The sequence below is a fragment of the Meles meles genome, chromosome 8, assembly GCF_922984935.1.
Source record: "Meles meles chromosome 8, mMelMel3.1 paternal haplotype, whole genome shotgun sequence".
NCBI classification, from domain to species: Eukaryota; Metazoa; Chordata; class Mammalia; order Carnivora; family Mustelidae; genus Meles; species Meles meles.
Window position 1 is genome coordinate 109,868,237 of NC_060073.1, and position 14,008 is coordinate 109,882,244.

The 14,008-nt window shown below is 55.1% G+C and overlaps 1 protein-coding gene across 3 annotated transcripts in view; it reads left to right on the forward strand.

The window, feature by feature from the left end:
- The window catches only part of DRD2 (dopamine receptor D2), a 61,417-nt gene that overhangs the window by 39,005 nt on the left and 8,404 nt on the right, over nt 1-14,008 (forward strand). For all 3 annotated transcript variants that reach the window (XM_046016341.1, XM_046016343.1, XM_046016342.1), the window contains exon 2: nt 8,066-8,372. In XM_046016341.1, the coding sequence (XP_045872297.1) occupies nt 8,088-8,372 (285 nt within the window). In that variant the 5' untranslated portion in view covers nt 8,066-8,087. The remainder of the gene's footprint in view (nt 1-8,065; nt 8,373-14,008) is intronic.

The following is a 14,008-nucleotide window of genomic DNA, read 5'->3' on the forward strand; positions in this document are numbered from 1 at the left end:
GCTCCTCCCGACCTGAGTGAGGTTCTGGCTCCCACGAGTGCCTCCTTGACATTTACTCACCATGGCCACCACCATGCTGGAAAGTAAGAAGGCCAGGAAAAAAAAAAAAGGCAACATAAGTGTTATCCTTACACTGGTTTAGCTCCCGGGTTGGCAAGAAGAACCGACACTAAACAAATAATTAGACAAGTGACTTAATTATGCTGTGATGAGGGCCACTAAGGAGCGCAGGTGCTGTGAGCCTAGTCCGCCAGACGATGGCTCAGGGCTGGAGCCTCGGGAAGGCTTCCCTGGAGAAGGGCTTGTCCTGGAGGGTCCCAGGAGGACGAGGTCAGCTGGAACAATGCGAACGTGAGCCTCCGTGGAAGGACTGGGCCTGGTTAGGGGTTGGGACATGGGAACCCAGGAGGGGAGAGCAAGTGGTACCTAGGCCCGTGGCTTTTTGGCTCTGGGGGCAGGAAGTTGAGTGAGCTCCCGAGGGCAGCTCCTCTTTGCTGTGAGGCAGGAGGCAAGGGGCAGCCTGGCCAGGTTTAGCTCCAGGGAGCAGTGGGGAGGCTTGGAGCAGGTGCCTGGAATACCGGCCTGAGGGTGGGCCACCGCTGGTTCTTAGGACCAGCCCCCTCCCTCCCCACCAGCCTAGGTCTCTTTAAATAGTCCAAACCTGATCCTGCACAGTCGCCCAGAGGCTCTGGGTGGAGAAAAACAGGAGCAATGGAGGGAGTCCAGGAGGGAAGAGATAACCTCACCCCATGCCTGAGCCCTAGGAATTTGTAGGTACAGGACCTTACCTGGTCCCTCCCCCACCCCTGGGCAAAAGCAAGTGTTTCTTCCCCTAAGAATGACCACTGGCACCTGGGCCAGACTCAGGGCCTCACCACCTGGCTCACCCTTCCTGTCTGGGCCTGGGAGGCCAGGGAAGATTCAGGGGAATCAGGAAAGGGTCAGCCTGGAAGATGATAGCATCCATCCCTCCTTCCAGGGCATTAGTTAAAGACTTCTGGTTTCCCTTTGTTGCAGGAAGGATTGGAGGCTCCTTTTCCCCCTCCCCTGACCCCTTTGGATCCCACTCTTGCTGGAGCTGCAGGAGGCCCAGGGGAGGTGCCCACCCCAAGCTTGGACCCCCCTGTGGAGGAGCAGGGGGCAGCGAGAATTGCTGGGCCTTGAGGAGGAGCCCCTGGCCCACTCCCTCCCTAATCCCCAAGCACTCCACAAGCTGCTTTTGAGATGCAAATGCCAAGTACTCTCCTCCCCACCCCTTCTTTTTCATTGAAATGCTTCAAGTTTCAGAAAAAAAGGGAAAATGATGTGTTTAAGACAGCAGTGTCTCACCAGCCATGGAGCCTGAGAAGAGATTGTTAAATTTTAATTAGACAATTGGATTCCTTCAAATGCCAAACTTTCTGGGGAGGCAGCACTACGAGCACTGCGGGAACCAGGCTGCTGGAGTTTCTACTGCACCAGGGGTTCCTCCCGCCCACCTCTGGGCCCTGCATCCCCACGTTTTGCTGGTGGATGGAATCAAACTAGAGAGGGAACACAACCCCACCCCTCTGGCCAGCCAGCTTTCCTCCAGGGTCCCAGGCTGTCCTAAGGGATTGACCCCTTTGGCCCATCCTACCAGTCTGGGGACCAAGGGCCACTGTAGCCACCAGGTTTGGGGTATCAACCTCAAACTGGAATTTTGAAGGAGTTTTTTTTTTTCCTTCCAACGTACTTGTGAGAGGCTATTTGTGTTTGCAGGCTGTGGGGACTGCAGGCTGCTGGGGTGCGCTGGAGAGCTGCCTGCCTCCTTCAACCAGCCTCCACCTTCCCCTCCTCCCCTCCCCTGCCCCAGCTCTGGCAGGTGGTGTGAGAGGTGCACTGCAGGGGCGGCCTTCGTGGGCCAGCTCTGCCCCAGCTCTCTGTCTGGGCTCCCTGCCTTCCTCACCTGGACAGCCGGCTCATTTTCAAATCAGGGCACAAATAGGAAATGGTCACACACGGGAAAGCCCAAAGGGTAAGTGGCGGAGGCCCAGAAGCTGGAAAAGCCCCCTCCACTGTCTACTTGCACCGATATAACCCGCACACCTCGATTCACTCCAGACACCACGTTGGGAAGCTTTGCTGTGTGGGCTCTGAGGGCAGCAACCAGCAGAACGGGCGGGAACAAGGCTGGACGTGAAGGAGAGCTGGATGGAAGGTGAACAGACCACTGAGTGGACGATTCTGGAAGGTCTTTCAGGTGATAGTTGCCCTTCTGAGCTGAGTACTGGAGAGAGATGAGAGTCAGGGGGTCTCTGGCACTTAGATGGCCTGAGGTTTGTGGGGGGTGGGGTGCACCACGGAGCTCCCGAAGCTCTTTCCCCTGCGCCAGGGCAGCTGAGAAGGAGAAGTCTAGGAGGCCCCAGAGCACCTGGGGACTTCCTCTGCCAGCGTCTGCCGGGGAGGGTGGTGGAGCAGCAGAGGCCCCGCTGCGCTGCACAGGGAAGAGGAGGGTGATATTTCGGGAGAGCGGCAGCAGCTCTTCCCACTGGGGTCTCTGTCAGCTCGGGCTGCTTTAACAAAGTACCGTAGATGGGGGGCTTCAACCACAGAAATTAACTTCCTCACAGTCCTGGAGGCTGGGAGTCTGAGGTCAAGAGGCCTGCGCGCTTGGGTTCTGGTGAGTGCTGCCTTCCAGGCTTGCAGATGGCTGCCTTCTCTTGACCCTGTCCTCAAGACCTCCAGACCTCAGCTCCCCATACCGTCCCCTTGGGGGAGATGACTTCCCCAAGGCACACATTTCAATCTTTGGCAGCAGGGTTAGCCCGTCCATCCCTGTTCTAGGAGCAGGACTCAGTAGCTGAGCATGGCAGTGATCATGTATGTATCTGGCGCTCACTCAATGCTCGTTGATCAGGACTGGTTAGGAGTGCGACACGTGAGCCACTAGCCTAGCCGCCTGAAGGAGAATGGAGGTGGCGTCTGGAGGGTGGTGAGCACGGTGACCCTGTTTTCATAACCCCAAATCAGGATTCTTGTTCTGACGACAGAGTTTTAAAAATAATATGAGATTTATTTATCTGAAATTTCCTTTAAGGGTGATTCGCCTTGGGTCATACATGTAGCCGTCTCCTTTTTGAAAACGAATAAGAAATTTGGACCATCCTGGTACATGCAGGGTGCCAACTGCTCTCAAGGGTGGCCGTTGCCAGTTCCGGAGGCGCTGAGTGGGCCCTGACCTCACGTGGCTTCTCTGGGGCTTGGACCAGCCGGAATAACCTGGAGCCCCCTCCCTCGACCCTCAGCAGAAGCTCTGACAGGAATGGAGAGGCTGGAGGGCCCGGGGAACGGCAGGCATCTGAGGGACACTCCGGGAGCCCCTGGAGTGGGAAAGACCACAGCTTTGTGGGAAAGACCCTTCTGGGACACCTCCTGGAGCCCTGGGCTGGAAGCAAAGAGGAAGGAATGGGGCTGGAGCCGGGACGGGCCGAGTGGGTACTAAGGTGTCCCGAGAAATAGCCGGCAGAGAAATTGCCAGAAGGCTGCTGTATTTTAAGCATTCTAGGGTGCACACCTCCCCCACCTCCACATGCACACATTTGAATGTCTCCGAAATCAGAATGCATTGTACAGGGAGCCCATCTTAGAGCTGTGCTGCAGGTTGAAAGCGTTTTTTTTTCTTTGCTAGTGGCGCATTAAACTATGGTGCATCTCACATTCAGCTCTGTCTTGGAGCCTAGGAAACATGGCAGTTGGTATTGCCTGGCTCAGGCATAGACTTCGCCTTTATTCTCCTTTCCTCCCTCCCAGGGGTGGTTTGCTGTGTCTTGGGCCCCTTCTCCCCTCATCTAGACCCCCGCTTTCCAAGGCTAAGCCGGAGGAGGCAGCATGGCCCCGAGGGCAACCCCTGGCCCCAGGGGACTGCGTTTGGACAGTCCAGTCACTTCACCTCCAGGAGCCTCAGGCTTGTGGTCTGAGTGCTTGTTTCTTTTAGTTCTTTTGCTTGGTTTGATTTGTAAAGTTCACAGTCCTTGAGGGCTTACCTGGGCGGCCACACATGGATCATCTTACTTTCTCCTCATGACAGTAATTTTTATCCCCATTTTGCAAGTGGGAAAACTGAGGCTTGGGGAAGCCAAGTAGTCCAGCCGAGATCCCCGCAGCGAGTAAAGGTGGAGTTGGGATTGGGACCCAGGTTTCTCGGTCCTCAGTCCTATCTTACACGAGTACCTCTCATGCCAGAGTACCTCCTCTGTGGGGCTGAATTTGCTGAATTCCCGCTCTGCTTGGTGTGACTTGAGAGCTAGCCAGAGGGCCCCTGATTGTGAGCCATGTTGGCCCCAGGTGGAAGGGTGCTGCGGACACGCTAGGGACTGGGGCTGGCTCAGGGGGTCGGAGGAAAATCCTGCACCAGGATATTAATAGGGTCTACAGGCATTTAGGGTTTCCCTGGTTTTCCCATTCTTTCTGTAATGTTAATTGATTACATTTGTATCAGAAAAAAAACTATCTAGAATAAATACTGAATTAGAAAATTAAATGCATGAGGCTTTTCCAGCCTTGGGTGAAGGGACTCATTCTTCACTCTTGTCCTGCAGAGAGGCTGGTAAGCAGAGGAATGAGAGTTCACCCCCTCCCCTGCCCTGACTGGCAATGCCCAATTTGCTATCTCACCTGGACCCATGATTATAAATCCTGGTTGAAGCTCTTCCCCCTCCAGGAAGCCCTCCATGAGCACCCCAGCCATGGCCCTGTGTGTTTCCTCTCCGATCTCTGTAGCGGCCAGGTGGCAGAGTGAGCCCCGGACCCCTGCAGGACCAACATGCCCCCCTCCCCCAACTACTGGGCCTGCCAACAGCTGACATTTCAGCTGGGTCTACCCTCTTGGGGTACCCACTTGAATAGCAATGCCTCTCTCAAAGTCACATCCTTTCCCTGGGACAGCCCACGCCCTGTGACCATTATGAGAAGGGACACCTCTGTAGGTTCTCTGAGGGGCTCACCTGAGGCCTTTGATGGGACTGCAAAGCAGCCTAGCTTCTCCTCGGCCCACTCCTGCTCCCTGCCCTTCTCTGCAAGCTTCCATCCTACGAAAGATCCCCAGTAAATCCTGCGCGCTAACTTCCTCCCCAGAGTCTTCTTTCTGGGGACCCATCATGCCACACCTGTGGTACTTTGGGGCTGTCTTTCTCTTCTGTCTCTTGCTCATCGGGGGGCCTAGCTGTGTACCCGCATTCCAAGGGCAGAGGGCTTTTCTTCCCATTTGGACTCACAGAGCCTCTGAGTCAGTTCAGCAAATAACTTATTACCTACAGATCCCAGAAAACAAGAGAGTATGCTCTTTAATTTGTTTATTCCATGAAGACGACGAGGCATGAGCAAGATGTGGTATAACCCTTAAGATGCTTACAATCCAGTGTGGGGGAAAAAACCAGATACACAGAGGGGTGTGTTCCTGAATGGTACTCAGGGACGATGCTCTGGGACCCCCCAAGGAGGGAGGGAGATGGTCCTGCTGAGAGCACTTGAGATGGACTCCAGGGACGGAGGCTCCTGTGCAAGCCTTGCTTTGAAGGATGGGTAGGGGCTAGGCCAGCAGGGGGAAGGAAGGGATATTTTCCAAAGACCTTTCTCATTTGTAGTGTGGGGATAAATTATAAGCCATGCAGGTTGTTTTGAGGATAAATGGGATAATACATATATTTCATGATATGTATATACTGGAGCCAACTATCAAACCCTCTGCAGGTGTATGAAGCGACGTTGTAGGCTGGCTCTGGATTGTGAGCAGAAGCATGAGTCTGGTTGGGTGTTGAGAGGGGGTGGGGTGGGCTAGACAGGAAGCCACAGAGTCTCCATCAGAGACCACTGGCCCCGCGGAGAGGGACTGAGGAAATGCGAGGGGAGGCAGAAAGAATGTGCAGGGACCTTTGTGGCTCCAGGCCCCCCGACAGTGCCTGGCACATTGCTCTACGGCTAGCGGCCAGCAGGCTTGAGAGGTGCTGACTGAGAACAGGAGGGAGCAGGAGGAGCCCCTGTTGCCTGATGGGTATGCGCTGTGTGCTCCAAGCAGGAAGACGGGCCGTGGGTTTGCAGAGGGCAGCACCGCTGCGGCACTGGGTTTCTCCACCTTAGAGCTGGACGATTAGTTGCACGGGGGTCATTTCATGCCAACCCATGTGGAGTTAGGTGCCGCAGAGCAGGTGTGTCAGACGAGGATGAGGGTGGAAGGTGGAAGAAGGTGGGCAGACCCTTCTCCAGAGTCCCCTCTCTGACCTCTTATAGCTGGTGCACGTCCCTCCCTGATTCGGACCTGGAACCACGTTCATCCCAAATGGCATAAACTTGTGGATTTCCAATCCCGCGGGGGTAGCAACGCCCCCGGAAATCATGGTGCTTTGTGTGGAATGCCTTGAATTCCTGCCTCCCATCATGGAAACTAGGGACACTTTCGTTAGCAGGAAAGCGAGCTGTGTTACATGTGTGTTATGTTCGAATCACAACCCAAACACAGGCTGTCAGGCTCATCGGTGCCCGATGCAGCTCAGGTCCGCTGCTCAGGCTCTCTTGCTTCCTGTTCTCTCTTCTTCCAGATCCCAAGGCAGAAATGCAGTTTTCCTCTACACCTTCTCTCCTTATGTGCCCTGGCCCCTCTCCCATCCCACAGCTACATGATGAGCAAATTCCAGGATACTGACTTACAAGTTAGCTACCGATGCTAAACACCTCTCCATGCTCATTGCAGCCACCGTCATTCAGAGGACCACCCTCTCTTACCTGAATTACAGCCACAGCCTCGCCCCCTCCAAGGTGCCCCCTACCCTGCAGCGGCCACTTTTCTAAAACACCAGCCCAGTGGTCTTTCCTCGGCCCCCAACCTCTCAGGGGCTCCCAAGCTTATGAGACCCACTCTGACCCATGAACTGCCCTCCGGTTTCATTCCCCACCCCACCTCCATGCCTTACATTTTTAGCCAAATAGAATTGTTGTCTGGTACTGTGTTGTAGTCTCTCTAGCTGCAATGTCTCCCAATCTCTGTTGTCTGGCTAATTCCTCTTTTTACGGCATCACACGACACCTCCTTCAGGAAGTTCTCAGGGCTCCCTTGCAGAAGCTCATCGTCTCTTCCTTGGTTCCTACAGCCTCGCAGCTGCTGTCCTGCCACCTGCTTGGCACACCCTTCCATCCTCTGTAGAGCGGTCGGGAACCTTCTGTCGGGAGCCATATCTGATCATGTGGTTCCCACTGCCCTCTGAGTCAAATCTAGCAGCCCTTGTAAAGCCTTCTAGGGCCTTGCTGTGGCAGCTTCCCCTGTTCCACTCATGCCGAATCCCCGTGGGCTTCAGCTGTCCCGAATGAATCTCCTAGCTTTCCACTGGGCACCTGCTCTCTCGCTCTGTCATTTGCTTATAATGCTTCTTGTGTCAAGACCCTTCCCTGGGCTCCCAGCTCTTCCTCTGACAAATTCCTATGCACCTTTGGGTGTCTGTCAAACGTCGCTGCCTCTGGAAAGTCTTTTTTCCATCCTTCAACTAGGTTAGGTGTCTCTCCTGCATTGCATTTCCTAGTGCCCACTGCTTAGAGATTAAAGTGCTTGATTTCACTAGCTGTTATTTCTTTCAGAATGTGCGCCGGAGAACCATGTGTGTTTTGTACCTGCCCCTGTTTCCAGCACTCCATAGAACAGTGCTCACTATGTACTATAGAATCAAGAATGAATGAATGCACACTCCTCTTCCTGCCCCTAGAAGCTGGACCTTCTCGCTACCCTGTCTCAAGTGTGGGATGCCTGGGACGTGCTTACTGTTTGTGGAATAGAGGAATGAACAACCAGCTCTTTTCAAGCTCATTTGCTCTATTATACTGAAAAAAAAAAAATCACACTTGCTCATTTGTTTTGCCATCTGCAAGGACTTGCCAGCAGTGTAGTGGCAGCGGGCCCCAATGTTGTAAGAAAACTGGTAGATTCAGAGCTGACAATCTCAAGGCTGGAGACTCCTGCTAACTGCCCGGGGTTGGCTTTAGCCCTGGAGCCTTCCCAGGAGAGGCAGCATGCTTGGGGAGGTCCTCCCGCTCACTCCCAGTGTCCATCTTTTCTGGCCAGAGCCCGGCCACCCGCTGCCCTGATGGATCCCCTGAACCTGTCCTGGTACGATGATGATCTGGAAAGCCGGAACTGGAGCCGGCCCTTCAACGGGTCCGAAGGCAAGGCCGGCAAGCCCCACTACAACTACTACGCCATGCTGCTCACCCTGCTCATCTTCGTCATCGTCTTCGGCAACGTGCTGGTGTGCATGGCCGTGTCCCGCGAGAAGGCGCTGCAGACCACCACCAACTACCTGATCGTCAGCCTCGCGGTGGCCGACCTCCTGGTGGCCACACTTGTCATGCCCTGGGTCGTCTACCTGGAGGTAGGTCTGCACCCTGGCCTTGGAGGCCTGCCTCCTCCCTGGCTCCCACTGACAAGTTGCCTGGTGCCTTCTCCGCTGGCCTGGCCTCTTCCTCCACTCTGAGCTCAGTTTTTCTCCTGATAAAATGGGCTGCTTGTTCCTTAGCCATCCCGATGCCCCGTTTGAGAGTGCTTACTAAGGGCCATGCCTCGTGTCCCATCCCCCATGCGCCACGTCTCCCATGTGGCCCTCAGAGCAGCCCTGCGAGGTCACTGCACCACGGACACCGGTTCACGGGTGGTGAGCTGGGCGGTCGGAGAAATCACTCAGCTGGTGGCTCCCAGCTGGAGCTCTGTCGGGCCCCAGGTTGGCTCGTTTGATCGTGCCGGCCATGGCAGTCATTGAGGAGGGTCCTTGAGGAAGGGGATGTTCATGCTTCCAGATCGGAAGCTTCCTGCTCTCACTTCAAACTTCCAAAGCAAGGCTGCTGCTCTGTGTGCTCCTTATCCCTCCCCCTCCCCCAATTTGGTCTAATGCCTGTGTCTGGGACCCCCAGGCAGGGGTGTCTGCGTCCTGTGCCACAGCCCCTTTGCTCAGGAAAGTCCCTGAGGGCTCGGCTAGGACAGAGCCCAGCTCTGTGCATCTGAACAGAGAGCAGGCAGCCCTCGTGGGCCAGGCACTGGGCCAGGCCTGTCACAGACACAGGCTCCTCACTCATGCTAATCCTGGGAGTTGATACTGTTCTTCTCAGCTTACAGAAGAGGAAACAGAAGATGTGAGGAGTTGCCTGTTCTCACGCAGATCGCACAGCAAGGGGAGAAAGCACTAAGGGAGGAGTCCGTCACGGTGCTGGACATTTCCCAGAGCTGCCAGGCAGACGTGGGAGGGGCTGGGGCCTTGGGTCCTGGATCTGCCCCTTTCTTGGCCACGGACTCTGGGGTGGCGTCTGAGGACGGACTGGCCCTTGAGGGAAGGCCAATGCTAAGGTCACTCAGGTCGCTGGACAGGTACCCTCCTGTCCGGGCAAGAGAGGGACTTACCTCTGCCACAGAGGCAAGTCCCTGGCAGAGAGGGAAGGTTTTTCTGTTTCTAAAGGAAAACATGAGATTTTGTCGGCTTGAGCCGAGGAGACATCTAGGAGAAGCTGAGTGGGGAAGGGAGGCTGGTCCAGAGTGGCCTCTCTCCCTGTCTCCCAAACGGGTTGGAACATTCAAAATGGGTATTAAGGAAGAACCCAAAGAAACAAACAAACAGACCTGAAATCTACAAATCTGCTTCCTCCGTGACTCTCACGTCTGTGAGGGCCTCCAGACTGTCCATTCACATCCTGTCCAACGGCCTGTCCCTGAGGAGCCCTTCTTTTTTTTTTTTTTTTTTAATTAATTTATTTATTTTTATTTGCTTATTTACAGCATAACAGTGTTCATTGTTTTGGCATCACACCCAGTGCTCCATGCAGTACGTGCCCTCCCTATTACCCACCACCTGGTTCCTCAACCTCCCACCCCACCCCACCCCCTCCCACCGCCCCTTCATAACCCTCTGGTTGTTTTTCAGAGTCCATAGTCTCTCATGGTTCATCTCCCCTTCCAGTTTCCCTCAACTCCCTCTCCTCTCCATCTCCCCATGTCCTCCATGTTATTTGTTATGCTCCACAAATAAGCGAGACCATATGATACTTGACTCTCTCTGCTTGACTTATTTCGCTCAGCATAATTTCTTCCAGTCCTGTCCATGTTGCTACAAAAGTTGGGTATTCGTCCTTTCTGATGGAGGCATAATACTCCATTGTGTATATGGACCACATCTTCCTTATCCATTCATCCGTTGAAGGGCATCTTGGTTCTTTCCACAGTTTGGCGACCGTAGCCATTGCTGCAAACACATGAAAAAATGTTCATCATCACTAGCCATCAGGGAGATTCAAATTAAAACAACATTGAGATACCACCTAACACCAGTTAGAATGGCCAAAATTAGCAAGACAGGAAACAACGTGTGCTGGAGAGGATGTGGAGAAAGGGGAACCCTCTTACACTGTTGGTGGGAATGGAAGTTAGTGCAGCCACTTTGGAGAACAGTGTGGAGATTCCTGAAGAAATTAAAAATAGAGCTTCCCTATGACCCTGCAATTGCACTGCTGGGTATTTACCCCAAAGATACAGATGTACTCAGGAGCCCTTCTTAATCCCGAGGCCGTTCCCCCGCTGCTCGCTCTCAAAGGAGGGTCCCAGGCCTCAGGCCGTCAGGGAAAAATGAGGGGTGAGCGGCAGGGCGAACAACCTCTCTGTGACTCGCTTTCCTTATGCATACAAAGGGGATGATCACATCTGCTCGTGGCATTGACAGAGGCCTAAGGAGTTAATAGAGGCAAAGCGCTTAGACCGGCAGGGCACACGTAGAGAACAGTACGTAAAGGTCAGCGTGGCAATGGCGATGAAGCCGAAGATGATGGTAGTAGGCATGCAGCACCTGTCCTCCAGGAGAGGGCCCTCCCCGTGCCCGGGCAACCAGGCCCCATCTACTCAAAGGGAGCCGTGCACCGCCTGCAGCTCAGCACGTGGCTCCTGGGCTTCTGGATCGGCAAGCCCTCCCCAGACACTCCCCAGACTTAAGACCGTCTTGGGGCTCCTAGGCATCTGTAAGTCCTTTGACCGGATATTTCCAACAGAGCTATTCATCATTTTGGAGGGGATGCTCAGTGTTTTGGCAGGGCAGGGTGGAGAACGCTGTCTCGGAGCACTCTGACTTTCCCATTGTGTCCCTGCAAAACAAGAACTGGACCATGAGTCCTACCGGATGTCATCTCAGCCATTTATGGTCCCTCGAGACTGCCCCGAGTAGAGTCTCAGCCTATCCCAACATCCTGCCAGAGTGTCCTTTCGATCCATATACTCTGTCCTCTCTAGGAGACACCCTTGTCCAGAATTTTCCCCCGGTCCCCTTTCCAGGAATATTAGTGCCTCTGCTGGCCCGCCACAATGGGGCACATCTCACGGGGGACCGGGAGTGTGTTAGTTATTCTGCTCAGCACATGGAAAGCTGGTTTGCAGTGAGAGAGCGGGGTCGTTTCCCAACTCTGACTCTTTCCATCTGGAGACAGTCCTGGGAGAAGGGAGTCAGGATCACTTGTCCGCATTTTGGCCTCATCACCCTGTGAGGTGAGGGTTCACCAGGTGCATTTTCCAGGTGGGCAGATGAGATTGAGAAGAGAACAGGCCCAGATTGCCTTTATTCACTCCTTCAGCAGGGACTAAGCCCTGCCGTGTCCTACAGCATCCTCGGGGCATCGCCTGCCATCAGCGAAGACCCGTTTGGAGCACTGTAGTATAGTCCGATGGTGGCGACAACAGAGCCGTCCCCACAGAGGATGTGGGAACAAGATTGGGGGGACATGGGGGACAAGGAATTCTTGCAGGAAGAAGTGATGCTTCCAGAAGAAGAATCCAGGGGATGGAGCAAAGCACTTGCACTCCGGGCCGAGAAAAAAAAAAAGGCAAAGCTGCAGAGCAGGGTGTGGGGAGTCACTGACTGTGGGTTTGGAGGGGCAGTGGCCCAGTCACTAGCTTCAGAGTTTGGCTGTCACTGTCGATAGAGATGACACATCTCAGTGCCTGACACATAGTCCCTGCTTAACACAGGCTGATGATTATTAGGATTTTGCCGAGCCATCTCATGGCTCAGCTTCATGTGGACAGCGAGGTTGGTAAGCGGTGTCCAAAGGCGCCGAGACCCAGCCCTGGTGCTGTCCTAGCAAACCTGGGGGCCGGTCCTCCCTCTGCCACTAAATCACCAGGTGACCTTGGGCAAGTCCACATTCCTCTCTGACTCAAAGCTTGTACCCCCCACCCCCTTGCGACAATAACCTCTGCTTTCGCGCTTTAAGTGCGCTTAGTCATTTGTACGTAGGTGTCTACTCTTGTGACGAGCTAGATGGCCCTTCCCAAGGCGGTTTAGGAGAGAGCATAGGACGTGCTCCCCGAAGAACTGTTCTCGGCCCCAGGCGTGCCGCACACCTACTGATTGTGAGTGTCAGTCCCCTCCCCGACGAGCGGCCACACCAACCCTGTCTTGTGCGAGCGTGAGGTGCCCACAGGCCCACAGTGGGTGGAGGAGCCGCCAACAATTTCTCTTGAGTCTTTGAGTCAGCTGCCCCCAGGCCTGTGGAGGAAAGCCCTCCCTTCTTCTGTGCTCCAGAAAGGCCTATGGGGGTGGGGATGGAGAGCTCCCTAATGGCAGGAACTATGCCAGTACCGTTCACTATTGTACCCCAGAGTCTAGGACAGAGCCTGGCACGTAGTAAGGTGCTCAGAAGTTTCTATGGCAAAGAAGGAAGGCCAGGAAGAGGGAAGGAGGGAAAAGCAGGAGGAAGAGCGCCTGGTGTCTCAGACCTAGAGCCCCAGGGACATGGACACAGCGCTGAAGTACTAGCTTAGGGGGGCTGCATGGTGGAGAGTGGGCCAGGTGGGCCTGGGGCCCTCCCAGTAGTGCCCTTAGAGGTCCGTTCTGTTTACACCCGAAGCTCCCCACCCCCATCCAGACCTGCCATCTTGGGGAGCCCTGTGCTGCCACGGGGGGAGAGGCCCTGGCGTGGGCCATGTGAGCCCAGAGAAGCCATCTGCCTGTCTTCTGGGACAAGCTGCTGTGTCTTCGTGTCTGACCACAGCGGCCACAGCTCCTGTCACTGAGAGTGGAAGTGCCAACATTTGCTTTCATGCCTGGGAGCAGAACAGAAAGGGCAGCGGGGAGAATGCGCACGTCATCAGTGGCTGAGCTGAGCCAGGAGAGTGGGTCCTGCCCTGCTCCATGCCCCGGGGGGTGGCTTTCTGGCTCCTTTTCCTCCTGTTGGTAGAGGCCCAGGCTGGCTCTCCCTGTCCTGACTCTGTGCTCAGGGCCCACCTGCGGAGTGAGTGTGCGTGCCTGTGTGTGTCAACAGGAGGTATGGGTGTGTGTGTGGGTGTGTGTGGGTGTGTGTGTGTGTGTGAGGGGGGGGGAGGGATGCAGGATGCCCCTGCCAGGAGCAGGTGTCCTCATTCCTGGCCTACAAGGACATGTGGATACAGCATCTCTCCCTGTCCTTGACTGCTGTTCCCACAGCTCAAGACCCGCTTTTCTGTCCTGTGTTCCCCAGGGCTGACAAAGAGCACCACTGTCTTCCCTTTCAGAGCCATGGCCCTCACCGTTGTCTTTAACAGACACTCTTTGTGCCCCGATTCTGTGCTCTGCACGGTGCTGCTCTGAAGGCACTGCCGTGCCGCCTTCCACCTCCCACCCCCCACCCCCCGCCTGGCCCCAGGAACCTGGACCCAGGCAGGATCAGAAGCTGAGCTGACCAGCCTTGGGCAAGTCACTGCCCATTTCTGAGGCTCAGTTTCCCCATCAGTGGAATGGGATTGCAAGCCGATCACGTGGCTGTATTACAGATGAAGGCTTGAAGTAGTGGCGCTTGGTAGAAAGTTGCTCATCTTTCTTCTAGCCCGGTTCTTGGCACCAAGGGACCTTACGTGTCTAGGAGGAGAGGGGACTAGGGACAAGGGCCTCAGGCTCCCCCTTGCTGCCCCACTTCTCCCCCAGAACCCAGCTGGAGCCTCACAAGACCCCCGCAGTTGCCCTCTGAGCCTGCGCTTCAGAGCTGACCTCTGAGCTTCTGCCCCAGG